The sequence below is a fragment of the Pangasianodon hypophthalmus genome, chromosome 15 (genome assembly GCF_027358585.1).
Source record: "Pangasianodon hypophthalmus isolate fPanHyp1 chromosome 15, fPanHyp1.pri, whole genome shotgun sequence".
Classification (NCBI taxonomy): Eukaryota; Metazoa; Chordata; class Actinopteri; order Siluriformes; family Pangasiidae; genus Pangasianodon; species Pangasianodon hypophthalmus.
Window position 1 is genome coordinate 14,372,321 of NC_069724.1, and position 26,569 is coordinate 14,398,889.

At 37.7% G+C, this 26,569-nt stretch overlaps 1 protein-coding gene across 8 annotated transcripts in view; it reads left to right on the forward strand.

The window, feature by feature from the left end:
* The window catches only part of LOC113543370 (prolyl 4-hydroxylase subunit alpha-2), a 97,537-nt gene that overhangs the window by 21,054 nt on the left and 49,914 nt on the right, over window positions 1-26,569 (forward strand). For all 8 annotated transcript variants that reach the window (XM_053240378.1, XM_034311025.2, XM_026941496.3 and 5 more), the window contains exons 3-4: window positions 2,205-2,301; window positions 3,011-3,162. In XM_053240378.1, the coding sequence (XP_053096353.1) occupies window positions 2,205-2,301; window positions 3,011-3,162 (249 nt within the window). The remainder of the gene's footprint in view (window positions 1-2,204; window positions 2,302-3,010; window positions 3,163-26,569) is intronic.

The following is a 26,569-nucleotide window of genomic DNA, read 5'->3' on the forward strand; positions in this document are numbered from 1 at the left end:
AAACATCTGCTAGGAAAAAGCAACTACGAAAGTCTGCTGCAGTAATGTATGAAATTAATAAATAAATATAATTACATATTGTCCCAAAGACTTGTGATTGAGAAGCAAATCTCAATTCTAAGACAAAAATCATGATTCTTATTTCATCAAAGACCCCACATCATACAGAAAGCTGCTTTGCATACCAATTTTCTTGACCTTTAAGATCAGTAAATACCTTTGTGTGTAAGGTCATAGATTTTTGTTTGAGACCCTGCTCATCACAACAATCAGGACAACAGAGGAAAGTTTTAAAGAGAATAAAGACAAGGCTCTACAGACTGTTTAACATATCTATGTTGCACAGAGACAAATTCCTGAATGATTGGTATGAAATCACTAAACATTTTAGAGGTTGACTTGGAAACTTGGAAGACAGGGATGGTTTGGCTCTGACATGTCATCTGGGTAGGTTTGTGCAGTATAATGATACATCTAGTGATATTTACTCCATTTATATTGTATTACCAAATCTTCCAGTCTTCACACATTTAAAAGTAGGCTAGTACGATTATAAATCTGGAATGATTTGAGATCTATCAATGTATGTTAAATTTAGCTAGCATTAGACAAGTATATACAGTCAGGTCAATAAGTATTTGGACAATTTACGTAATTTTGCCTCTGTAACCCACCACAATGGATTTGAAGTGAAGAAATCAAGATGTGAATGAAATATGGACTTTCAGCTTTAATTCAACATATTACAAACATATTACATTAACCTTTTAGGAATTACAGCCATTTTTTACACAGTTCCTCCATTTTCACAGGCTCAAAAGTAATTGGACAATTGACTGATGAGCAGTTTCATGGCCAGGGGTAGCCTGTTTCCTCATTATTTCATGACAAATTAAGGAGGTCTGGAGTTCATTCCAAGTGTTGATTATGCATTTGGTAGCTGTTCATGGAAACGCTCGATGTGCAGTACAAAGAGGTGTCGATGCAAGTGAAAGAGGCAAGCATTAGGCTGAAAAAAAAAACCAGACATATCAGAGAGATAGCAGAAACTTTAGGAGTGGCCAAATCAACAATTTGGTACATTCTTAAAAAGAATGAATGCACTGGCAAGCTCAGCGACACCAAAAGGTCTGGAAGAACACTCAGACAACTAAAGTGGATGATCGCAGAATTCTTTCCTTGGTGAAGAAACACCCCTTCACACCATGAAACATACCATGAAAGCAACCCAAGAGCTTCTTAATGCAAAAAAATGGAATGTTCTTAAAAGTCGATCACCTGACCTCAACTCAATTGAACATGCATTTCACTTACTGAAGATAAAACTGAAGGCGGAAAGACCACAAACAAGCAGCAACTGAAGGCAACTGAAGTACAGGCCTGGCAAAGCATCTCAACTGAGGAAGCTCAGCGTTTGGTGATATCCATGGGTTCTAGACTTCAGGTAGTCATTGACTGCAAAGGATTTGCATTGAAGTATTAAAAATAATCCTTATATTTATAATTGTTAGTTTGTCCTATTTCTTTTGAGTTTATGAAAATGGAGGGACTATGTAAAAAATGACTGTAATTCCTAAACAGTTAATGCAATATTTTTGATAAACCCCTTGAATTAAAGATGAAAGTTTACACTTCAGTCACATCTTGATTGCTTCATTTCAAATCCATTGTGGTGGTGTACAGAGGCAAAATTACAAAAATTGTGTCACTGTCCGAATACATATGGACCTGACTTTAGTTAACATTAAATGCAACTGTTAATCATATTTTTAATGGTAAATCATGATATTTATGAAAAATATCAATATTGATAATATCTAGTTGATATCAATTTTCTTCCAGCTATACATAAAATATGCAGACGATTATCTGAACAATGCTGTCTGTGTTGCTGTTGTATCTATACACACATCAAGTATAACCCCATCATTACTCAGTGTTCTCATGGTTCAAGGCATAAGAAAACACAGCTCCTCCTTCTAAAAATCCACATTTCAGTTGTCACCCACGTAGTGCCAATATAAAATATTCATACAGAGGATGACTATATAATCTGGCCTGTGCCATATTGATATGGTATCAGTCTGCAAAATGCAAATTTTGCAATAATGTTTAACAAACAATCCATTGTACAACCCATTTAGGAAGTCACTATTGTTTTCAAGCATTGCACAAATGTTTTTCCACTCTTATCTCACCCTCAGGCCAGATGACAGATTTGATCTTTGCAGAGAGGGATTTGGTTCACTCCCTGAAGGAATACATCCAAGCAGAGGAGGCCAAGCTTGATGCTGTGAAAAGGTACATCCTTACACAAGGCAAACATATTGAAGAAAGTTTCTGTCCTAATTTTCTAATATATTGTACACATATATTGTACACATATTGTACGTGTGGCGTAGCACTTTTATAGCTAAGCCAAAACATACACTATATAGCCAGAAATTTGTGGACTCCTGGCCATCACACCCATATGTGGGTCTTCCCCAAACTGTTGCCACAAAGTTGGAAGCACACATAATATAGGATAACTTTGTATGCTGTAGCATTATAATTACCTTTCACTGGGACTAAGGGGCCAAGCCCAAACCTGTTCCAGCATGACAGTGTCCTCGTGCATTAAGCAAGATCCATGAAAACATGGTCTGCCAAGGTTGATGTGGAAGAACTTGAGTGGCCTGCACAGAGTTCTGACCTCAACCCCACTGAACTTTCCAATGAGCAGGAACGCTGACTGCGCCCCATGCCTTCTCGCCCAACCTCAGTGACTGACCTCACTAATACTCTTGTGGCTGAATGGGCAAATTCCCGTAGCCATGTTAAAAAAAAAAAAATCAAGTGGAAAACCAAGCCTTCCCAGAAGAGGGGAGGTTATTCTGACAGCAAAGGGGGTGGGGTTGGAGGTTTTGCAAAAAAAGCACAAATGTTTGTTCATGTAGTGTATATGTTAATGTACAAAAATTGTTTGTCAAATTTTTATTCTATATTGATATTCTTGGATCCTTTACAGTTGGGCAAACAGGCTGGATGTGTTAACTCTTGCATCAACTACTGATCCTGAAGCATTTTTGGCTCATCCAGTGAATGCTTACAAGCTGATGAAGAGACTTAACACAGAATGGGCTGAGCTTGAAAGTCTGGTGCTACAGGACGCTTCAGATGGTAAACAAAAAAACTTTAAGTTGGATAGAATTCTAGCCCATTCACTTTATAGATTAAAATTAACTTTTCACTAAACATTTTTAATTCATGAATAAAGTTTGGTTTCCTTTAAGAGCCTAGTAAACGCTTAGTGTGGTAATGATAAAAAGGAGCTAGCTAGTGCTATTTTTCTATTTTAAAGAATTAATCTTTTTTGGTTTTGTATTTTCTTTTATTCATTTGTTGTTTCTTGTATTTGCATGAAGAATTTCTTTAGTATGTAACCATAGTTGTATTTGTTTATACAAGATGTGGTATAAAATGTGGAATGCACCAAAAGGTAAGAGCCTATGGGGAGAAATATCACTTAAGACATGTCTCAGAAATGGAAGAAATGTTAAAATGTATATTGTAAACATATAATGAAGGACTTTGGCAGCATGTTGTCACAGCAGGTAGCATTGCCTCCTCACAGCTGGAAAGTCCACTTTAATACTGTGCTCAGATTACTGTCTGTGAGTTTTGCATGCTCTTTTTGCATGCCTATATTTCCTCCCACCTCTAAAACCATGCTGGTAAGAGTAGGCTTGCGTGATATTTCATGTCTAGTGATTTTCCATTTAAAAATTTTGTAGTAAATGATTTACTTTTTTTACATTTTCACCATTTTAGGGTTTAGGAGATTAAGAGAGGCATAATAATAAAAATAATAATTTAAAAAAAAAAATCCCTGCATTTTTGATTTAATCCTTCTACAAGTGTAATGTCCACATGGCTGACATTTTCTCTGTTGATGTTTGAATACATCTGAATGCTGACCGGCGGAGGAGAACACTTGGGGGAAAAAAAAACAATATATTTATTCACTTTCTAATTATCATCCCCATTAACTTTATGTGTAAGTGTTAGAATGGACACTTCACTGTAGGCCTTCATTTGTCAAAATCTTCACCCTTTTTTCTCTTTTGGACAAAAACCAAAAGAACAGATTTTAGACCATTTTTGGCTGATTTTTGGTGGCATCCTTAATAAATATATTAAACTGGTGGGCTTCTTGTCTAATTTTGGGTTACAGTTTCCTGTAACCGGTGATCAGTCCTGGTCAACAGGTTGGATGAATTTTGGCCCATTCCTCCTTACAAAGCTGCGTCAACACAGTGATGTTGATGGGCTTCCTTGCATGAACTGCGTTTCTTAGGTCCCTCCTCAACATTTCTATTAGGTTAAGGTCTGGACTTTGACTTGGCCATTCCAAAATGTTAAATTTCTTCTGCTTTAACCATTTCTTTGTAGACTTACTTGTGTGCTTAGGGTTGTTGTCTTGCTGCATGACCCACTTACAGTTAAGCTTCAGTTCATGGACATATACCCTGACATTCTCCGGTATTATTTGCTGGTACATGCCAGAATTCATAGGTCCATCAATAATGGCAAGCCATTCTGGACCTGAGGCAGCAAAGCAGCTCCAAACCATGATACTGCCACTTCATAGTTGGGATGAGGTTCTTTTGTTGGAATGCATTGTTTGGTTTTTGGCAAACACTTTTCATTTAAACCAAAAAGTTCAATTTTGGATTAATCTGTCCACAGAAACTTCTTCCAGTAGGCTGCTGGCTTGTCCACGTGGTCTTGAGCAAACTTCAGATGGGCAGCAGTGTTCTTTTTGGAGAGTAGTGACTTTCTCCTTGCTATCCTACCATGCATACTGTTCTTGTTCAGTGTTTGCCAGATGGTGGACTCATGACATTGATATAATATTGGCCTGTAGGTCTTTAGATGTTACCATGGGGTTCTTTGTGACTTACCATAATATTATTCACTGTGCTCTTGGAGTGATTTTTCCTAGATGACCTCTCCTTGGGAGAGTAACAGTTATGCTGTATTTCCTCCATTTGTATATCATCTGCCTCATTGTGGATTGGTGTTGTTGCCACTTTCGTTTATTATCTTTCAAAAAATCTAGTTGTCTCTCCTTTCACATTGTCCTGTTCTAACTTTCAATACAACCTTTTACAATTTCATAGTGTATTATTAATTTAGTTTTCTTCCAAACCCTTTCAGCTTTATGGCAGGTTCTTTTGAGTTGCTGAAGCTGCTCAGTTTTCCACAGCATTTTTTTCAGCAGAGACATCCTTTTTCCTTGTCATGTGCAACTATATCTAGATTTGATCTCATCCGTGAATTAAGTATTTCAACCATTTCATGCACTGCTATGTTTTCTACAGGAATGAGATATCTAGTGTTTAAGACATTAATAAAATCATTCATGATTTAACGTTGATATAACGTTGATGCGTTAAAATACAGTTTCAAGTTCAAGGTCAAGTGGAGTTTATTGTCATTTCAGCCATATACAAGTACATAGTGAAACGAAACAACGGAACAGACAATTGGCATAGTAAGTCCCAGTGCAGCGCCGACCAGTACACAGTTCTGTTTACAAGTGAACCTAGTGACAATAGTGCAAAGAGTACAAGAGTACAATACAAGTAGCTGAAATAGTGTAAACATAAGTGTAAAGATAAGAGTAGCAGCCTGTGTACAGTAATAAATATTTATAGCAGCATAAACATGTGCAAAAACTTGCAAAAACATTTCAGAGAGGATGGAGGATGCTCAGTTGTGTGTGTATATATGTATGTGTGTGTGTTCCTTCAGTCCAGTTTCTGAGTATTGAGAAGTCTGATGGCATGAGGGCCCAAATGCTTTGGTACCGTTTGCCAGAAGGCAGGAGGGTAAAGAGTGTGTGATAGGGGTGTGTGGGGTCCTCCACAATGCTGGTGGATGCTTTGCGGATGCAGCGTGAGGTGTAAATGTCCGTGATGGAGGGAAGAGAGACCCCGATGATCTTCTCAGCTGTCCTCACTATCCGCTGCAGGGTCTTGCTATCCGAGACGGTGCAATTCCCAAACCAGGCAGTGATGCAGCTGCTCAGGATGCTCTCGATAGTCCCTCTGTAGAACATGGAGAGGATGGGGGGTGGGAGATGTGCTTTCCTCAGTCTTCTCAGAAAGTACAGAAAGTACAGACCTCTTACATTTAACAGGGTCATCCTGAGATTTTTCTTCAGGGCTTTCTGTTCTCAAACACTTAGATTCAGCATTAAGATTAATCAAGTTGGACAATATTTGAAATATTTGACAATATTTTAAAACTGCTAAGAGGTTAAATTTTGCAACAATTTATTACAAGAAGGATGGACATCAGAGGAGTCGGCACAGGAAGAGTAGGAGGATGAGAGAAACAGTGTTTATTGGTTATATTGTAATTTACCCCTCTCTTTTCAAGTCATACTTGATTTAAAACCATATTAAAGGTTTGCGATAGACTTAATGAGCCTCTTGAATGTGATTGGATGCAAACCATCTCTGCTGAAAAATGCTGGTCTTACCCAGAAAATCATCCCTATTGTTAATAAAGCCCAAATAAACGGGAAGGGGGATGAGTGATGGGGGCCAGGTTAAGAGGATCCTCAGCTGGTGTCTAAATCACCACAGTGCCAGTGCTCGTCCTTCCTTGCAAACAGCTTCTCCTGTGGCCACCCTTAGGTCCACATAGAATGGTTGCACTAGCAAAGCAGTAGACATCGCAAGCCTCTTCTAGGCATATTTTCCATTTGTAGAGTAGGCTTTTCTGGTCTAGAAGCACCTAAATTTGCCACTCCAGAGACTCAAGGTCTTTACTCAGGAGCTGGAGCTCCCAGTCCTCTTCGGTCACAATTTTTGAAAAATTAGTCATTTAGGATTTTTTACACAGTCCCTCCATTTTCACAGGCTCAAAAGTAATTGGACAAACTAACAATTATAAATATAGGGGTTTACTTTCAAAGATTAACTTGGTTCTGTTCAAAGAATCTTGTTCCAGAACTGGGCAGGCTTTTTTTTTTAGATGTTTTCTAGCGAAGTCTAATCTGGCCTTTTTGTTCTTGAGTGTTACCAGTGGTTTACATCTTGAGGTAAACCCTCCATATTTACATTCATAAAGGTGCCTCTTGATTGTAGACGTTGATAATGATACACCTACCTCCTCAAAAGTGTTCTTGACTGGGCTAGATGTTGTAAAGGGATTTGTCTTCACCAAGGAAAGAATTCTGCAATCATCCACTTTAGTTGTCTTTCATGGTCTTCCAGGCCTTTTGGTGTTGCTGAGCTTGCCAGTGCATTCATTCTTTTTTAGAACGTACCAAATTGTTGATTTGGCCAAAAGTTTCTGCTATCTCTCCAATAGTTCTGCTTTGTTTTTTCAGCCTAATGCTTGCCTCTTTCACTTGCATCGACCCCTCTTTGTACTACATATTGAAAGTTCCTTTTATCTCCTTAATTTGTCATGAAATAACGAGGAAACAGGCCACAACTGGCCATGAAACTGCTTATCAGTCAATTGTCCAATTACTTTTGAGCCTGTGAAAATGGAGGGTCTATGTGAAATATGGCTGTAATTCCTAAAAGGTTAATGCAATATTTTGTTAAACCCCTTGAATTAAAGCTGAAAGTCCATATTTCATTCACATCTTGATTGCTTTATTTCAAATCTATTGTGGTATATAGAGGCAAAATTACAAAAATTGTGTAACTGTCCAAATACTTATTGACCTGACCGTATTATTCAAGTTAATCTGAGGACTAGTATGCAAAAGTAGGTTTTGCATATTATGCAAATTAGCAAAAAGTCTGTCATGGTAGAAATGAGTCAGAATTCGTCTTATGCCATGACATAAGAGGAAAAAAGAATTTTGAATTCATGTGTTACGGTTCTCGAGATACAGGCTAAAACTTAAACACACATTGTTTATTTTTGATAATTATTGAGGTTCGTCTGAGTAGTTTGACATCAATCTTGTGAAGTTTGGCCAAAAATCCTAGGACTAGTTCTCAAAAGTAAGTTTTGCGTATTATGCAAATCATAAATCACAGGATATGCTTGTTTTTATGTGCAAAAATATGATTAGCGCCTCTTAGAGGCTAATTCGAGTGACATTACATGATTTACTAGAGGGTCACTACCTGAGCCTACCGTTCAAGGTTCATGATGATAGCTCAATGTTAAACCTGTCAAATGCCTGCTGAAAACTGATTGGCCATTTGCGACCATGTTTTTTTTAAAAATTATTATTAATTAGGTCATCATCAAAATGCTCTTATAGATTAGCACATAGATGCAGCATGCCAAATTTCAACTTGATCAGACTGAGAAAACAGTTATCTGACCTTAGCTCTGCCCCTATGTAGGACCATGCCTCAACCTTTGCATATGAGCATGCACTCCAAGATGGCACTGGTGAGGTCAGCTGCCATCACGACTGCTCCGACCACACTCTGTTTGTTTCTGTTCATTTTTTGCTCTTTCCCTTATTTTACAGACGTGGACAAATTTGTTGGTACCCTTCCACGAAAAAAGAAGAACCCACAATTTTCTCTGAAATAACTCGAAACTGACAAAAGTAATTGACATCCATCATTGTTTTTTCCATATTTAATAAAAATCAGACTTTGCTTTTGATTTTTGATTCAACAGAACATTTTAAACGATAAAACAAATGAAAAAGGCATGGACAAAAATGACGGGACCCTTAACCTAATATTTTGTTGCACAACCTTTAGAGTATCTGTAGCTCTCAGTGAGACTTCTGCACCTGTCAACAGGTAGTTTGTCACACTCTTCCTGAGCAAACTGCTCCAGCTGTCTCAGGTTTGAAGTGTGCCTTCTCCAGACGGCATGTTTCAGCTCCACAGATTCCACAGATGTTTGATAGGATTCAGATCAGGGCTCACAGAAGGCCACGTCAGAATAGTCCATTGTTTTGTTTTTAGTCATTCTTGGATGCTTTCACTGTGGGTTTTATCATGTTCGAGGACTCATGACCTGTGACTGAGAGCTTTCTGACACTGGGCAGTACGTTTCGCTCGAGAATGCCTTGATAGTCTCAAGATTTCGAGACTTGATATCAGTCTCGAGATCATTGTGCCCTGCACAGATTCAAGGCATCCCATGCCAGATGCAGCAAAGTAGACGCAAAACACAACAGAGCTTCCTCCGTGTTTCATAGTAGGTATGATGTTCTTTCCTTGAAAGCTTCATTTTTTGTCTGTGAACATAGAGCTGTTGCGACTTGCCAAAAAGCTCCAGTTTTGTCTCATCTAAGCAAAGGACATTCTCCCAGAAGCATTGTTGCCTGTCAAAATAAAATTCCAGTCTGGTTTTTTATGTTTTTCTTTCAGCAGTAGAGTCCTCCTGGGTCTTCTTCCATTGAGCCCACTGTCACTCAAAAAGCGATGGATGGTGCGATCAGACACTGATGTAACTTGACCTTGGAGTTCAGCTTGTATCTCTTTGAAAGTTTTCCTTGTCTCTTTGTCTACCTTTTGCACTATCCTTCTGTTCAATCTGGGGATGATTTTCCTCCTGTGACCACATCCACGGAGGTTAGCTACAGTCCCATGGACCTTAAACTTCTTAATAATATTTGTAACTGTAGTCACAGGAACATCAAGCTGCTTGGAAATGGTCTTATAGCCTATGACTTTAACATGCTTGTCTATAATTTTCTTTCTGTGCTCCTCAGACAACAATCTCCTTTGCTTTCTCTGGTCCATGTTCAGTGTGGTACACACGATGATACCAAACAGCAGAGTGACTACTTTTCTCCATTTAAATAGGCTGAATAACTGATTACAAGAATGAGGGCATGTGTGATACTAATTAAAGAAAACAGTTAGCTTGAAATATAATCTGAATATTTATAATCTTTTCTAAGGGTACCAACAAATCTGTCCAGGCCATTTTAGAATATCTTTGTAGAATAGGCAATAATTGATCTCTTTTCATACTTTCTTTGCTTTACTTTATGACATACCAAAGGCATGCAGGTGTACACGAGACAATTGCTTTTAATTTCATCACTTTTCAGGAAGAACGAAGCATTGTTTCAATGTGCTATAAGGGTACCAACAATTTTGTCCACATCTGTAGCCTCTTTTTTCTTTTCACCAAGGCTATTAGCAGATATGATAGAAATACTCTTATATTTATTGGCTTACAGTCCACCCACATCACCATTTTTATACCAGATCTATGCTGACCGGGTCCAACAGGCTGAGGGTGCATGCACACCATGCTCGCCTGCCCTGTCTGACCTACCCCACCAAGGGTGAAAGGATCCTGGACCATTGCAACACTCCATTCAAAGCTCCGGTTCAGAAGGAGGTAGCGAGCTGGCTGGACCAATCAGTGGCTGCTTTGCAGGATGCTTTAGATGATGCAGATTGGGTCACGTTCAGGCGTAGCTCTCATGACGTCAGTGTGTTTAAAGAATCAGTTGTGGGATTTATCTGTAAACTGGCGAATGATACAGTCCACAAAACCATCACCAGAACGTTTCCCAACCAGAAGCTGAAGGAGGATAAAACCATTTGCGATGCTCTTGCACCGCTGTCTATAATGTGGGGCTCGCCACCAGGAGCATGGACGAGTGGCTGCGTCCTACAATATGCGCAGAGCGGTGAAGGAGGCAAAGCGGTGCTACGGGAGGAAACTAGAGTCACAGTTCAAGGGTGGATCTAGGAGCCTGTGGCAAGGACTGAGAATGATAACTGACTATAAAACACCATCCTCCAGAATGGTGAACACGGACGCATCTCTGGAGAACAAGCTGAATACTTTTTACGTTCGCTTTGAGACTGCAGCTAATGGCACTTGCAGTGCTAAGAGCGATGAACTGTGCTAACAGTGCTAATGGCAGCATGCATGTGGAGTGTGTCAGTGCTGGAAATGCTTTCATCATCTCGGAGCACGATGTGAGGAAGGCTTTCGGGAGAGTAAACACCAGGAAGGCAGCAGGACCAGACAGCATCTCAGGTCAGGTCCTTAGAGCCTGCGCTGACCAGCTAGCACCGGTGTTCACGGAGATATTCAAACTCTGTGGCACAGTCAGCACTTTCCACATGCTTTAAACTTTAAACACATGCATTATCGTTCCAGTCCCAAAGAAACCCCAGCCTGCCTGCTTCAGTGACTATCTCCCAGTAGCCCTGACCTCAGTTATGATGAAGTGCTTTGAAAGGCTGGTCAGAGACTCTTCATTAGAGACGCATCACCTCTTCATTACCTGACGCACTGGACCCAATAAAATTCACAGACTGTCCCAATCGCTCAACTGATGACACCATCATCCACCTCCTACACACAACCCTGAGCCATCTGGACACCAGGAAGGAAAATTATGTTAAAATGCTGCTTGTTGACTACAAATCATTAGCATTTAACACTATAATTCCCTCCAAACTAACCATCAAGATAGAAGACCTGGAACTTAGCCCGTCCCTGTGTCAATGGATCTCCAACTTCTTGACAGGCAGACCACAAGCAGTATGGGTGGGCAGACATGTCTCACTCTCCCTCACCCTCAGCACTGGAGCCCCCCATGGTTGTGTCCTGTGCCCCCCTGCTGTACTTTTTGCACACTTAAGACTGTGTGGACACTTCCAACTCTACCACCATTGTCACTACCTATGCTTCAGTATGCTCAAGCAAATATTTTATTAATCACAAAATTGCTTAATCACAAGCTTGGGTAGCCACTCTTACCTTACCATACTAGACCTTACCTCAGAATGCTATGAAAGGACTTTGGACTAGACGTGGGTATATAAGGAGAGATATATGAATTATTCATACAGCAGAGAACAAAGCATGAAACATATGATTGGTTGTAGATGAACATAAATCCTCCTGTTTCCTATTTTCCATATGGTCTTATTTTCTACTCACATGAGTTACTCTTCATCACCATAGTCTTTATCAACTTCCCATAATATGTTGTTTTCTAAACAGATATGCAGTGATGAAACTCATCAAGAGGAGGCAGAGAGCCAGTTCTCTCTCTCTCTCTCTCTCACACACACACACACACACACACAGTGAGGTTCTTCTTACTAATCATATGTACAAATCTAATGATAGAAATTTGAACAGATATAGTTAACTTAATAGTAAAATTAAAAAATAAGATACCATGCTATATTCACCTGTAGGTAGCGCTATAATTAACAAATTTTTAGAATTGCCCGTAACTTTTGAATCACTCAACATTAAATCAAGATTCTTATTCGTGTTGATTCCTTTAAAGGATGCCGATGTTGTGGCTGTGAGGAATTTATGATTCCTTAAACAGAAAGTCTGCCATTTTTAATTTTTTCAGAAACATATATATTTTTTTGCTTCTTCTCCTACAAATTTTGTCCAATTGTCACCAAATTTGCCATGCAGCATTGGGATACTAGACTGATCTATGGTCAAAATTTATCAAAGGAGCATTGATATTCAAAACCGTTCTCCCATAACGGACTAGCAAATGCGTCAAACAGGATGATAGGCTGTATCTCAGTAAGACATTTGCGAATATTCATGAGACTTGATCTTGACAGGATCTCGCCCTAATGTCCTCAAAAAATTTTATGACTGCTTTTATAATTTTCCTAATTTAATTTTAAGACCTTGTGCTAAATTCACAGTTCTACATTCCTAGTTCTACATGCCTATGATTCCCTAGGGTAAGCTGAAGTGAACACTCATCAGCGTCTGAATTTCAAGAGTACTTCCCGTTTGCCAATTTGAAATTTCTTGAAACTTGTTTCATGCCTTGCAAAGGTAATCACAATGGAGTCTATGGCAGCCCATAGAGTGCTTTGTATGCTTTTTTGTATCATAAAATTTGGCAACTCAGTTTTGGTGTACACCAATTAAGCTCTCTAGCACCATCAATAGGGCAAAGTTGGACATATGTTTCCAGTAGTAACTCCACAAAGCAATGTTGTAGAAATGCGATTCCACTTTCTTCTGATTCTTTGGGTCAGGCCAAGTTCAACAGACACCATGATGTCATGATGTCCACCATATTGGATTGTCCACCATTTTTAATTATTTCAAAAACAGTTTTTTCCACTTCAACTCCGAAAAACTTTGTTCAATCATCACCAAACTAGAATCATGAGATTATCTCGAAAAAAATTTCATTGATATTTGATATATGGGACAGTCAGTGGCGGAGCCAGGGATTTTTCATAGGGGTGGCCAGACAGGGGCCAGCAGGTACTCTAGGGTGGCACAGAAAATATCATTATGCAAACAAACATGGCATTACCATGTTAAAAAAAAAAACATATTTAGGTTAAATGTTTCTATAATTTCTGCTATACATAAAATCAATCTTGATCCTAGCATTTACACTGTAATGTTTGAATTGTATTAAACATTTTTTATGATAAAAACATAACATAATGAATGTGACAATGTTAGATAATGTGACAATTAGTTCTAAGCAGCTAAGTCAGCTAATGTAAAGCTAACTGCTTTCTACCTTCTGTTTACACAGGACATTGATAAAACTGCGCTGAATTGACAATCTTTAAATGAATCAAATAATCATTTTTCTGATTTTATAACCTGATAGGATGTGTTGTGTTCAACTTATGTGTTGTGTGTTGTGCTGTAACTTACTCCTCATCTCCCACTTTTTATGAAAGGTGGAAAACCGTGCTATTTTTGGAAACTCTCGCAATGCCTATCAGTGCCAGTGAGTGTCGCGAGAGTTTCGCGGTCCAAACATTATCGTAGACATGATCGAGGTTCTCCTAGATCAGTATTTGAGAAGTTATTTTCGTCTTTTAAAATTGCAATTACCAGCAGTGTGGCCAGTGGGGTGGCCACCCCCTGGCTCCGCCCCTGGGGACAGTTTGTCCATAATGCAAATGAAATTGACGGCAAAGCTGCCAAACAAGAAGTAAAGGCATATCTCAGCAACGGTATGATGTATTCTGAACAAATTTTGTAGATAACTGAAGGACATCACCCTAAGAGTCTCCAAAAAGCTTTGTCTAAATTCACCTCTAGGTGGCACTATAATGAACATATTTTTGCTGCATTTATGACATATTTTGACCAAGATTTCTCTTCAGGAAGTTAACAGGCAATTTTTTAAAAAAAACGACTTTTTTTGCATCTACAAATTTTGTCAAATAGCCATGAAATTTGGAAGAGCGCATCAGGAGACAAACCAGAACAAAACTTCTTTCTCAGATTTTTGATATGATGGATGGTTTGTCCATAATGCACAAACAAATGACAGTAAAGTTACCAAACAGGAAGTGAGGGCATATCTCAGCAATGGTGTGACGGATTTTGACCGTGTCCTAAGGGCCTCCAAGTTTTGTCTAAATCCCTTCTAGGGGGTGCTATAATTCACAAAACAGTAAAACTCCTATCGTTTGTACTGCTTAGCAGGCGGTCATAATTCTTCTTATTGATTTCTTGGAAAGTGCCAAGAGTTTGACATGTAATGAATTTGTGGTCTTCCAAACAAGAAGTGAAAAAAAGTTTCTCAGATTTTTGATATCAGTGATGTTTCATCTATAATCTGCAAATGAATTTGACGGCTAAGTCAACAAACAGGAAATGAGGGCATATCTCTTTATATATTTAGGGCTCAAGCACTGAAAGCACAGGGCCTGTTGTTTTCCAAAGGATTATTATTATTGTTATTATTATTTTTAATAGGGCCCAAGTACTAGAAGTGTACAGAGCCCTGTTGTTTTCCTAAGGATTATTATTATTATTATCATTATTATTATTATTATTATTATTATTATTATTATTATTATTATTCAAGCTTTTAGGGCTTTTGGGGCCTTTAACATGCTCAAAAACTCAAAAATTTGACATACGCTTGAGAGTCGTCGGCCAATAGGCCCAGGCAAAGGGTAGCACATGGGCAGTGGGGGGCTCTGCAGCGCCCTCTTTTACACTGTACGTAAATTTGGTGCATATATCATACATACTTGTACGTATATGTACGAAACTCATTGTTCTCATCGACCGGAACAACTTTTGCGCTGAGAATCATTATCCCGCCCAACAGGAAGTTGGCCATTTTAGATTTTGTGAAAAGTGCATGCAGTGATCTTTTAAAAACTCCTCCTAGGGGATTCATATGATTGTCACCAAACATTATGCCAAGACACTGAGGATGCTAAATTGCGAAGGGATCTCGAATGGTTTCGCCATGGCAAGGCAATAAATTTATGGTGCAAAAAGGGAAACACGAAGTGTCTCATATCTTCTGAGTGCATTGAGTGATGATTTAGATTAAACTTGAGCTGTCTGTTTGGTACTGGGGCTGATCAGATGGGGTTGGCTATTGTGAGCCACAGTCATAGTGCCACCACCTGGCAGCAGGAAGTGTGTGACTTATAAGAGACTTTGCAATAATCCTTTTATATTGAGCCAAGTCGCCTCAAACTTGGTCAGAATAATGTTGAGACATGCCTGATGTAAAATTATGAAAGGATTTTTGATATCTTAAATAGTGTTGCCATGGTAATGCATCAAACAGTAATGCTCTTTTCAGGTGTTTTGAGGCTCGTAGCATGCTTAAAATTTCATGAAATTCAGCGCACACATCAGAGATTTTGGCCGTTAGGGGTAGGCAAAACATAAGATATGAGCGTGGAGGGGGGCTCTGTAGCGGCCCCTTTTGATTAAAGTGGTGGGGTCAGTTTTACCTACAGTCACCGAACTCGGTGCGTATATTGTTCTGCATGCATTAAGTAATTTAGCTCAAACTTGAGTTGTACGTTTGGTACTGTGGGCTGAGCACATGGACGTGACTAATTTGAGTCACGGTCATAGCGCCACCAACTGGCAGTCACTTAAAACAAGGCTTTTATGTAGTCTTCTTATATTTACCCGGAACGCTTCAAATGCTTCCAGAGTAATGTCCAGACATGGCTGATGTAAAATTGCAAAAAGATTGTTGATATCTTAAATAGTGTTGCCGTGGTAATGCATCAAACTTTAATACTCTTTTCTTTGTATATTCGGGTGTTCTAAGGCTCTTGGCACGCTTAAAAGTTCATGAAAGTTGGCACACAGTTTTGGTCGTTATGCGTAGGCAAAAGCTGAGACGTGCATGTGGAGGGAGGGGCTCTATAGTGCCCCCTTTTGACTAAAGTGGTGGGGTCAGTTTTACCTCCAGTCACCAAACTCAGTACATATATTGTTCTCATCAAGCCGGACAACTTCCAAAATGACAGTCATTAGCGCTACCCAAATGGAAGTAGGTCATTTTGGATTTAATGTGGATTTTTTGAAAATTGCAGGCTCTCCTTCTAGGAGATTAATGCGATTGTCACCAAACCTGGTCAACATTATTCCAAGACATTGAACATGCTAAATTGCAAATCGATTTTTGATATCTTGAATGGTTTTCATGGGGGCTATGTTGCACCCCCTTAAATGCATGTCCCCACTACACATTAATTTACTACACTAAATTAATGGCTAATAAGGATAACAACATATATCTCATATCTTCTTAATGCATTATATCACCAAATATGAGCTGTACGTTTGGACATACAGCTGTTGTAAAGCCTTAGACCTGGGCTTAACTTAACAGATCAGCAGAAAACAAGTTACTCTACAGCACTCTCTTCACTATGCATTGTTTTCATACACCCACTGGGTGGCGATGGCACTGTAGTGATCGGGCCCGTCATCGCTGCTTGCAGCTATATTCTTCTTCTTCTTCTAGCTAGGGTATCTATGGCGGCCCATAGAACTGTCTTATAAAAAGTTGTGAAATTTGGCACACTGATTGAGGAGGGTCTAAGGAACATTCTGACCAAATTAGGGCCAAGAACTGCCAGCGCTCTAGCACCACCGTCTGGTAAAATTTTGGCCTAACTTGGAAGTACGTTTATGATCATATCTTTTGAACCGTGTGTCCAAAATGTAATACCCTTTTTTTCACTACTCCTCCTACAAATTTTGTCCAATCATCACCAAATTTGGCAGATGTCATCTGCAGAGTAAGCCCCACAAAATTTATCAAAAGAATTTTTGATTACTCTAAATGATTTGCCCATAATGGGCCAATGAATCTGATGGCGACACCACCAAATGGGAAGTGAGGCTGTATCTTAGCAATGACTTTGCACACTGACACAAACCTTGGAAGGCATCTTCAGGACCATGCCCTCAGTGTATGTAACAAATTTTCACCTACTGGCCAGAAGTTACAATAACATGCTAAAAATGCTTACATCTAAAAAATATAAGTAGAAAATCTCTATTTTTATAAGGTACAAGATTTTTTTTTTTTCATTTGTTAGCTGCTTATTTTGAACCAAGAGTGTAACTATTTGACTCTGCAAGCTACTTTCATGAACAGACATAGCTAATGTTAGCTTGCTAGCTAGCCAGTTTCATGGTTATATCAGAGAACAAACAACTCCTGAAATAATGTAATTTTTGTCTGCATCAGCTGCTGTTTAGGGACCCTGGACATCATTGGGCTATCAAAGAACTAGCTAATCTCAGTAACATTTAACTTCATTCACACACAGTTTAACCTACATTTATGTGATGATTTTCTCCTGACAGGATGCCGCCTCAAAGATTTCACTGGTGCATTGGAGCCTAAACACTACGCTGTATAGAGTAAGCAAGGGGAAAATGGTTTCTTCATTTTTAGGAAAACTTGCTCCAAGAACTTGCTCCAAGAAACCTTTTTGTTTGTGTCAGTTATTTAATCAACCTCTAACTGCCAACACAATACCAGTTTTCCACGAATCCATAACTATTAATGTTAAAGATGAGACTTTACATGGCAGTGTCGATAGATGCTGTGATGAATACAAACTAGTTGGCTGAAAGAAACAGGAAAAAAACATCGAACAGATGCTGAAAATAAGGTGGATACAACAATAAGATATATGCAATCAACCCTGTATAACTACATCGGTTCTTGTGAATATTACATGCATAATACACAGTGAAAACAAGAAAGTACACCCTCCTTCAATTTTATTTTTTTATTTATTAGGTCCTAAATAACAATTGTGTGGTCTTCCCCAATTTGTATAAACAAACAAATAGCCTCTGCTGACAACAAAAAACACAGCAGATTTCAATATGTAGATAATTTTTCCTAAAAAGGAAAGAAGAAAAATAAGCAATCCCTACCTACTTAAGCAAATAATTAGCATCCAAGTGTTACTAATGAAATGCACAAGATTAGTCAATCATCAAGAAAGGTGATTACCTCTATAAAAGCATAACTTTTGTCACTTTGTTGTTCTGGAGCACTCAGGTGTGAATCTACATCATGCCAAGAACAAACAACATCAGCCATGACCTCAGAAAAGCAATTGTTGCTGCTCGTCAATCTGGGAAGGGTTAAAAGGCTATCTCCAACAATTTGAAATTCACCATTCAATGAGAAGGATTGTTTACAAATGGAAAGCTTTCAAGACCGTTGCTATTCTTTCCAGGAGTGGGCATCCCAGCAAATTCAGTCCAAGGTCCAACTATTTAATGCTCAGAGATATAATGGAAAAACCCAAGAGCCACATCATGTGACCTAGATGCCTATATCCTTTGGACTGATGAGACCAAGGTAGAGATGTTTGGTCATCATGCAGAGCGCCATGTCTGGTGAAAACCAAACAAAGCGCATCACCACAAACACCTCATACCAACTGTCAAGCATGGTGGTGTAGGGGTGGTGATTTTGTTTTTTAGCCACAGGACCTGGGAAACTTGCAGCTATTGAGACAACGATGAACTCCACTTTATAACAGAATATTCTTGAGACAAATGTGAGGCCATCTGTCCAGCTGCTTAAGCTGGGTCGAAATTGGGTCATGTAACAGGATAATGATCCCAACTACACCATCAAATCAATATCTGAATGGCTAAAGAAGATAAAAATCAAGGTTTGGAATGGCCAAATTAAAATCCAGACCTCAACCCCATTGAGATGCTGTGGCAGGATTTTAATAGAGCTGTGCATAAATGAATGCCCTGAAATATCAATGAACTGAAGCAATGTTGTAAAGAACAGTGTGCCATAATTTCTCCAAAATGATGTGAGACTGATAAACTCCCACAATTTAACAGTTATTGTTGCTAAATGTGGTTATATGTTACTGAATTATAGAATGTACTTATTTATTTCCCCACCTGGTTTCTGAATGTTGGTTTACATTTTGGGAAGAAATGACTACATATTGAAATCTGTTTTTTTTTTTTTTTTGTCACCGGAGGTTGTTTGTTTATAGAAGTTGGTGAGAACCACACAAATGTTATTTAGGCTCTAATAAAAACATTGAATTGAAGGAGTGTGTATTTTATTTTTCCCATGACTGTAAATAATCTACAATACTCTTCCTCAAATATTCTCTATAATAAGCACTGCATCCCTAGTGGGCAGATATAGACTGTTCTCAAACATGACGTCTTCACGTGCTGACTGTGTGATTGACAGCTCTATGAATAACAGTGAAGCTGTTTATTAATTAAATATAAACTACAATATAACAAACCATAAAAACACAGTACATCCATTTACATTTAAATCAACACTACAATATAATTAGAAAGTACCCATAGAATTCACCATAATAATGGCCTAATGCCAGAAGCTTAACCATATCACCCTAATATTAGCGTATTATGCATTCAGCTTAGTTAAAGTGAAACAATGAAAATTAACTAACCAACCACTAAATAAACGTAATGAAAAAAAATTAATTTAGCACTTGGTGGTTCTTCAGTGTTACGCAAATTGATAATCTTCTCACAGTAGCACTGAGTTAGGTGCTTGTCAGTGGCGCACTCTGGTTGGTCAACCCAGTGAAACACATTTAAAGGGACTACAGCCTCTTAAATGACACACGATTATCTCAGCTGAGAACAAACACAGACTCCCATCTCTCACTTTTCCTGGTAATGTATGTACACACACACACATACACACATGCACCCGCATATGCAGATACACACACACACACACACACACACACAGCCCAGGGTCCAAAAGTCTGCCATTTTCTGAGTGTGCAGTTTTTGGTAGGCTATATTTGTGCCCCAGATGTATTAATTAGAATATATAATAATAAGAAAATAATAAAATAATAAAATAATAAGAAATAATAATATGGTGGGTTAGATTTAAGAAAAAAATATTATGTTTCTCATCAAAACATGATTTCAGTGGTTATGTTAAACTTAATTTTAACAAGTTTCTAATTACAAGACTGAATTAGTACAGATAGTGCAGCACATAGCAGAGGTACTATAACTATAGTATTTAAATTAACATGGTTAATGTTAATCAGGCACAATGGTAATGTGGTTGTTGTAGAAGGCTAGCAACCTTGGTTCAATCCTCAGCTCCGGTGAGAGTATGGATTCAGTGAGCTTTTTATTTTTTTCTTTTTCAATGAAGAAAGTCGATTCATGTGTGCACATGTAAATGTGTAAATGTAAATTAATGTCCTTCCTCAAAGTAGCGTTGAATGAATTCCGTTTTTCTCCTTTCTTTCCCATGGAAACTTTACTTAGATTTAAAGTTTCACTATTGAAAAACTGGTTTAAAGTGAACACAGAAGTCTACAGGCCAGATCAGACTGTCTTGGCCACTTCAACTTGGCAATGATTAGTCTTGAATCGATCTTTAAATATGTCGAGGCTTATAGATTATTACATTAAAATATTTAACATAGAATTAAAATCATTCTCTGATAGTGTCTGATAATTTGTTAACTGCACGTTTAATGTTGTGATTTCGAGAAAACATAAAATATCTACAATAAATATGAATAAAAAACAATCTAATAATGGACACAAATTTAGTAATTTTATTTAGTAATACGGACATTGGAAAATCCATTTACACGTGACTGCATGAACGTATTGCAGTGGATCATTATTTTATGTGCTTTGTAAACGCACACTTCATTGCGCTCTCTGCAGGTATTCACAAGATAATGTGTACATAAATATTACTCAATTCAGTGCACCAATTATTGGTTGTGAGATATAAAGTCGCAATTGCAGAGTTGCCAACTCTCACGCATTTACTAAGTCTCAAGCCGAAAAACAAGACCACGAGTGATTGTGCTGTTTAATGCGCTTAAGAGATGCTTTTCTCCAATGCATAACTTACATTTTATATAATCTGTAAATATTATGAATTAAAAGTCATGCACATATTTCCATTTTTCAATACAATTTGTCATAACAGCAACCAAGTCATTGTTAACCTTTAAAGATGAGTGTGCATGTGTGTCAAACAGATGGCACACAAGAAAGAAATGAGTGCAATAAGTTAGACTAAAATATACATTTTGATCAAATATTTGTTATTGGACATCAAATTTATGCAAGCAGTGGTATTTTTTTATAAAACAATAACTATAATTCTATTTCTGACCTGTTAACACTTAGATCGTGCTTTATGAAAATGAAAAGAAATGTACAGAAATGAAAAACTCCAAGGCAAAGAATTCAGTGGATAAAGATGTGAAAAGACATGCACAGTGAACACAACTATAGCTCCATGATAAGAGATGGTAGAAGGAGAAATGAGTTATTTCATTTTTTTTCCAGAGTAAAATGTGTTCAATTAATACCAATGCAAATATAGTTGCTGTGCAATTTACTTGCCATTGTGTGTACTATATTTTTAAAATTCATAGTCCTCATTGTGTTATCTTTTTTATTCACATGTATTCTGAAGTCATAATGTGTACATTATTTAAAAATTACTCAACTCAGTGAGTATTACTCAATTCATAGTCTTCAGCTGCAATAGTTATCAAGTATTTGTCCTAACCATGTTACTGTCTTGTGTGGAAAAAAAGTGAGGTTTTTTTAATGCACTAAAATTACCTTCATAATAATGAGATGGGATTAAAAAAACAATGCACTTTAAAATTACCTTCATAATAATCAGATGATTACATAGATTTGTAAAACTGTATTTGAACTATTAACAAGTTACCAGTCGTTCTTAGAATTGCAGTAGTTATCAAGTAGTTGTCTTAACCATTTAACTGTGTTTACATTTGGCAATTTGGGGTGGGCAAATATTTTAAAGAAGGTCTAAATACAGTAAACATGGACATGAAAACATGCGCACTTTGAGTCAACAGAATATAGATACTCAAAAATATGCTTTATAAAGTTGCTTCTTTGAGTTAGGGACAGTGTTTTTATAGTTTAAAAATTAATGACAATAACTTTGGTTCTTCACATGAATTTACCCAGTTAGCGCCTGCTATAGGCCTGCCTATAGCTTACAGTATCTACAACTCATTCTCACTTATTGTCCACTTCCCCAATGACACCTTGATATCTGTATGGATAAATGTTTCAAAGCAGTCCTGCAGGGCCACACTGGCTTCCTGAGCACACCTCCTCCCAGTTCTTGTGGAGACAGGCTGCCTTTCAACAGGAACATACTGAGGTGTTAAGAAGACGAGGTTATGGTCTGATCTACCAAGTGGGGGTAGGGTAGTAGCTCTGCATGCTTCTTTAACATTTGTATACAAAAGGTCCAGTGTTCTGTTTTCCCGTGTTGTGCAGTCAACAAACTGGTGGAAAGTTGGGAGAGTGTAATCCAGATTTACATGGTTAAAGTCTCCAGTAATAACCACAAAAGATTCAGGGTGTTTGGACTGTAACTTAGCAACAGTGGCATGTATAACATCACATCCTGCTTCCTTGTCAGCTGAGGTAGTTTTGGTGATTATGGTGTCATCGTTTGGTGGTAAATTCTGCATAAGACAAGGAGTGTGTGATTAAAATTTGTTTTACCTACCTGGTCGTTATCCTTAATACATTACGCTACGTTAAGCGTTTATATTGGCCTGATAGATAGGCCTAGCCTACAGTGTCTACAACCCATTCTCACTTATTGTTCACGACCCCAATGACACCTTGACATCTAAATGCAATCCATCCACATGTAAAGGCATCACAAAATGACCAAGATCAGCAAACTGCATTCCCAAGACATCAGGATGATGAGGTCTGCTGGAAGTTCCACTCAAGAAATACACCACCATCTGAGTTCCACTGGTGTACATGCTACATTGAGCACCATCAGAAGACATTACAAAGAATGAACATCACGCATACGTAATCCTCACAAAATAAATAAGTTACTCACTTCGTACAGTATGACGCTATCACAAATATGTTGCAACAGTGTCTTGTTGGTTGTGCCTGAAGTGTCAAATTTTTATTTAATGTTTTGCCCTTGATTTTAGGGACATTGTCACAGCCATAGACAACATAACTAGCCGTAATGATGAACAGCAAGTTCAGTGAAATAACAGCTCTGGCGTGACAATGGAGTGGACATCAGTGAGCGTTCCATTCAGAGGATCAGGCAAATACTTGGGTGGAAGTACAGGAAAACTCAACATTGTCCCATGATCAGAGACAAAAATAAAGAGATACGTCTGCAACAAGCCCAGACATGGATCGATGAGAAGGAGAGGTTTCATGATGTCATTTTCACTGATGAAACGATGGTGGCTTTGGATCACTTTGCCACCATGTCATTTCATAAGAGTGGTAGACACGTGTCCAAACCAAAGCTGAAACACTCACCGCACCGAAAGTTCATGTTTGGGGAGCCATATCCAGACTGGGACTAGGACCTATTGCAGTATTCGAAGGGATAATGGATTGGTCTTTCTTTGAAGATGCTAAGAAACTGCCACTCCCTACATTAGGGAAAACTTTGGAGTCCGTCGCCACTTTTTCAAAGACAATCACCTGAAACACACTGCTACAAGTAGAGTTATTGCTGCAGAGAGTATAAACTGGGTGAAGACTTCACCAGAATCCCGTGATATGAATCCCATTGAGATGGTGTGGCATGCTCTGAAAAACTATATTCGGAAAGAAGCAAAACCAACTACAAAGTCTGACAAAGTTCAAGGAACTTAGAGTAACGGCATGCAACAAGTAAATAAATAGACTGTTAAGTTCTTCCAGCAGTGGATGAGCATCAGGGTGGAGTCAGTGGAATGTAGCGTACATAGGCTAAAATGTAATGCCATAAAATGAAAATACTGTACATTTCGGACCACTTTCCAATAAATATAAACTTTTTCATTGGCATAACCATTTTGCTGCATTTTTGTATTTATGAGATTAAACTGAGGGCTACAGTAATGAGTGTAGCCCCCTACCTATATTTATCAACAATCGAATACGCTTCCCAAACATAGGTCATAAAAATACTGTGACACCCACTATATAGGGAATAGTAAATTAGCAAGTGATTTCAGACACAGCATGACACGTCTGAACTTTTGCTCTACGAGGTCTGTTTCAAAGATGGACACAAAGATGGTCATGTAAGTAATAATAAATACAATAACTGTGAAAATAAGTTCACAGTTGTGAGATGCAGCCTAAACTTACAATTGCAAGAATTAAAGTTGAATTGTGGGAAGAAAGCCCCCAAATTGGGGCACGTGAAACTGGCAAAACCAGTTGGTCAGAAATTCCACCTCACACCCCGTGAATGGAAGGTGAAAAGAGATCGACTTACTCAACTTCTCCAAAACAGACGACTGACTAAAAGCTTAATTGTATTGAAAAGTGATCAGTAATTTATTTCCATAGGCAATACATGGGCGTCACTTTGTTTTTCTATTTATTGCACCATACTGTAGCATGCATTGTGCTGTTTCTTTGTTAGATAGGATTTATGTACTGTAATCTAATCAATGGATTTACTTGAGGGACTGTAATTAGGACTAGAAATCTGAATGACCGAAATATTAATATAGCAATAGAACATATGCAGCCTACGATTAACTAATAATTGTTAATGTATTATAAATTAAAATACTATTAATAATAATTAGTTAAATGCAGTTCATGCTTATTTTTATGTTTCTGTTTACATAGGACAGTACATTTGTTATTATAAATCATCTAAGCATTATCAATGAGTAGACCACTGTACTGAGGTGGAAAAAAAAAACAGGCTTGGCCATATAAAGCTGCAACGTATGAAAATTTTAACATATGCTTTCCTTTTAGATTATTGGCACAGCCTCTGTCTTTGTAGGTTTTTAATAGGATTTTATGGGGGTGAAAAATCTTTACAGAAGAGTATTATTTTTCTCCTTGGATTACGGTTGTCATTATTTGGTGGTAAATTGCAAAAGGCAAGGATAGTGTGATAAAATTTGTTTTACCCTCCTGGTTGTTGTCTTTTGTAGCTACATTATGCAATGTTAAGCCTTTGGAACTGCAGTGTTAATCTGGTCAAAACAATATGACGAAAATGTTAATTAACTAATGTTTTTTCCTCAATGATAACAGAGACCAGACAAAAATGCACATCATGACTGTAATTATTCATTTTTAATTTAAATATACTATTGACGAAAATATGACAAAGAATAATAAAGATTATCAATTAACAACACACTAACAATGTTTCTTGAAGAAAAATCTAGAAAGAATGTTATTGTTTCAAAATAATGCACTCATAAAGAATAAAGATGTAATATAGATATCAGCAGGAATGACCTGCTTGAGCCGCGTGAGCTGAGTGAATGAAAACCAGTAAACTAAAACACTTTACTAGCGGGTTAATTAACTCGCCCAAACACATCCTATAAGAGATTAATCAGATTCATACACAACATAAGTGCAATATTACAACCTGCACCTGCACAAAATGACACGAATGCGCAGCTATACATGATATTCAGAATGTGTAAATAACATTGCGAATATGCTCTTTCTGTAACAACATTTGGTAGATGTTGCCACATGCTTAAATTAATACTTAAAATTTTTGAATATTTGGTTTAATTTTGCACTTTCTTGTGAACTTAAATGTTATTTTTGACTAAAATTAGATGCCATTTTAGTTATAGTAAAATCAACAAAAATGAATGAATGGCATGACGAAATACTGACTAAATTCAAAAGACAAAAATTATGACTAAAAATGTCTAAACACAAAAAGGGGAATCAAAATAAAACCAAATGCTACAGTAATGCATGCATTTATGCATCAGTGCTCAAACTTAAAATGTAAATTAAATTAATGTAAATCAAATTTCCATGGCAAACGTAAAAATACTATTAATAACTGAATTATTAATGTTTTATCGGCATGAGCGCAGTACGGGTGTTGTACAATAAACTTGAATTACACTGAAAAAAATGGAATGTGTGGTCGGTTAGATTTAAGAAAAATATTATGTATAGTTAATGTATGGATGTACGAAAACAAATTCTGTTAATGTAATTCAATTAAATCACATGGAACCGATGTACACTTTTGAACTATGTAAATTCAGTGAGTTTTTTTTCCAGCGTGTGGACCTCTGTGTCACAAAAGTTTCTATTGGCCAGAAAGGAGAAAATGGAATTCATTCATTCAAAGTCACTTTGAGGAGGGACATTCATATTTACACATGCACACATGAATCGACTTTCTACGCTGAAAAAAATCTCATTGAGAAACAGTCACCAGAGCTGAGCATCAAACCCAGGTTGCTGGCATGCTACAGTAATCACATTACCACTGCACTATTCTACCATG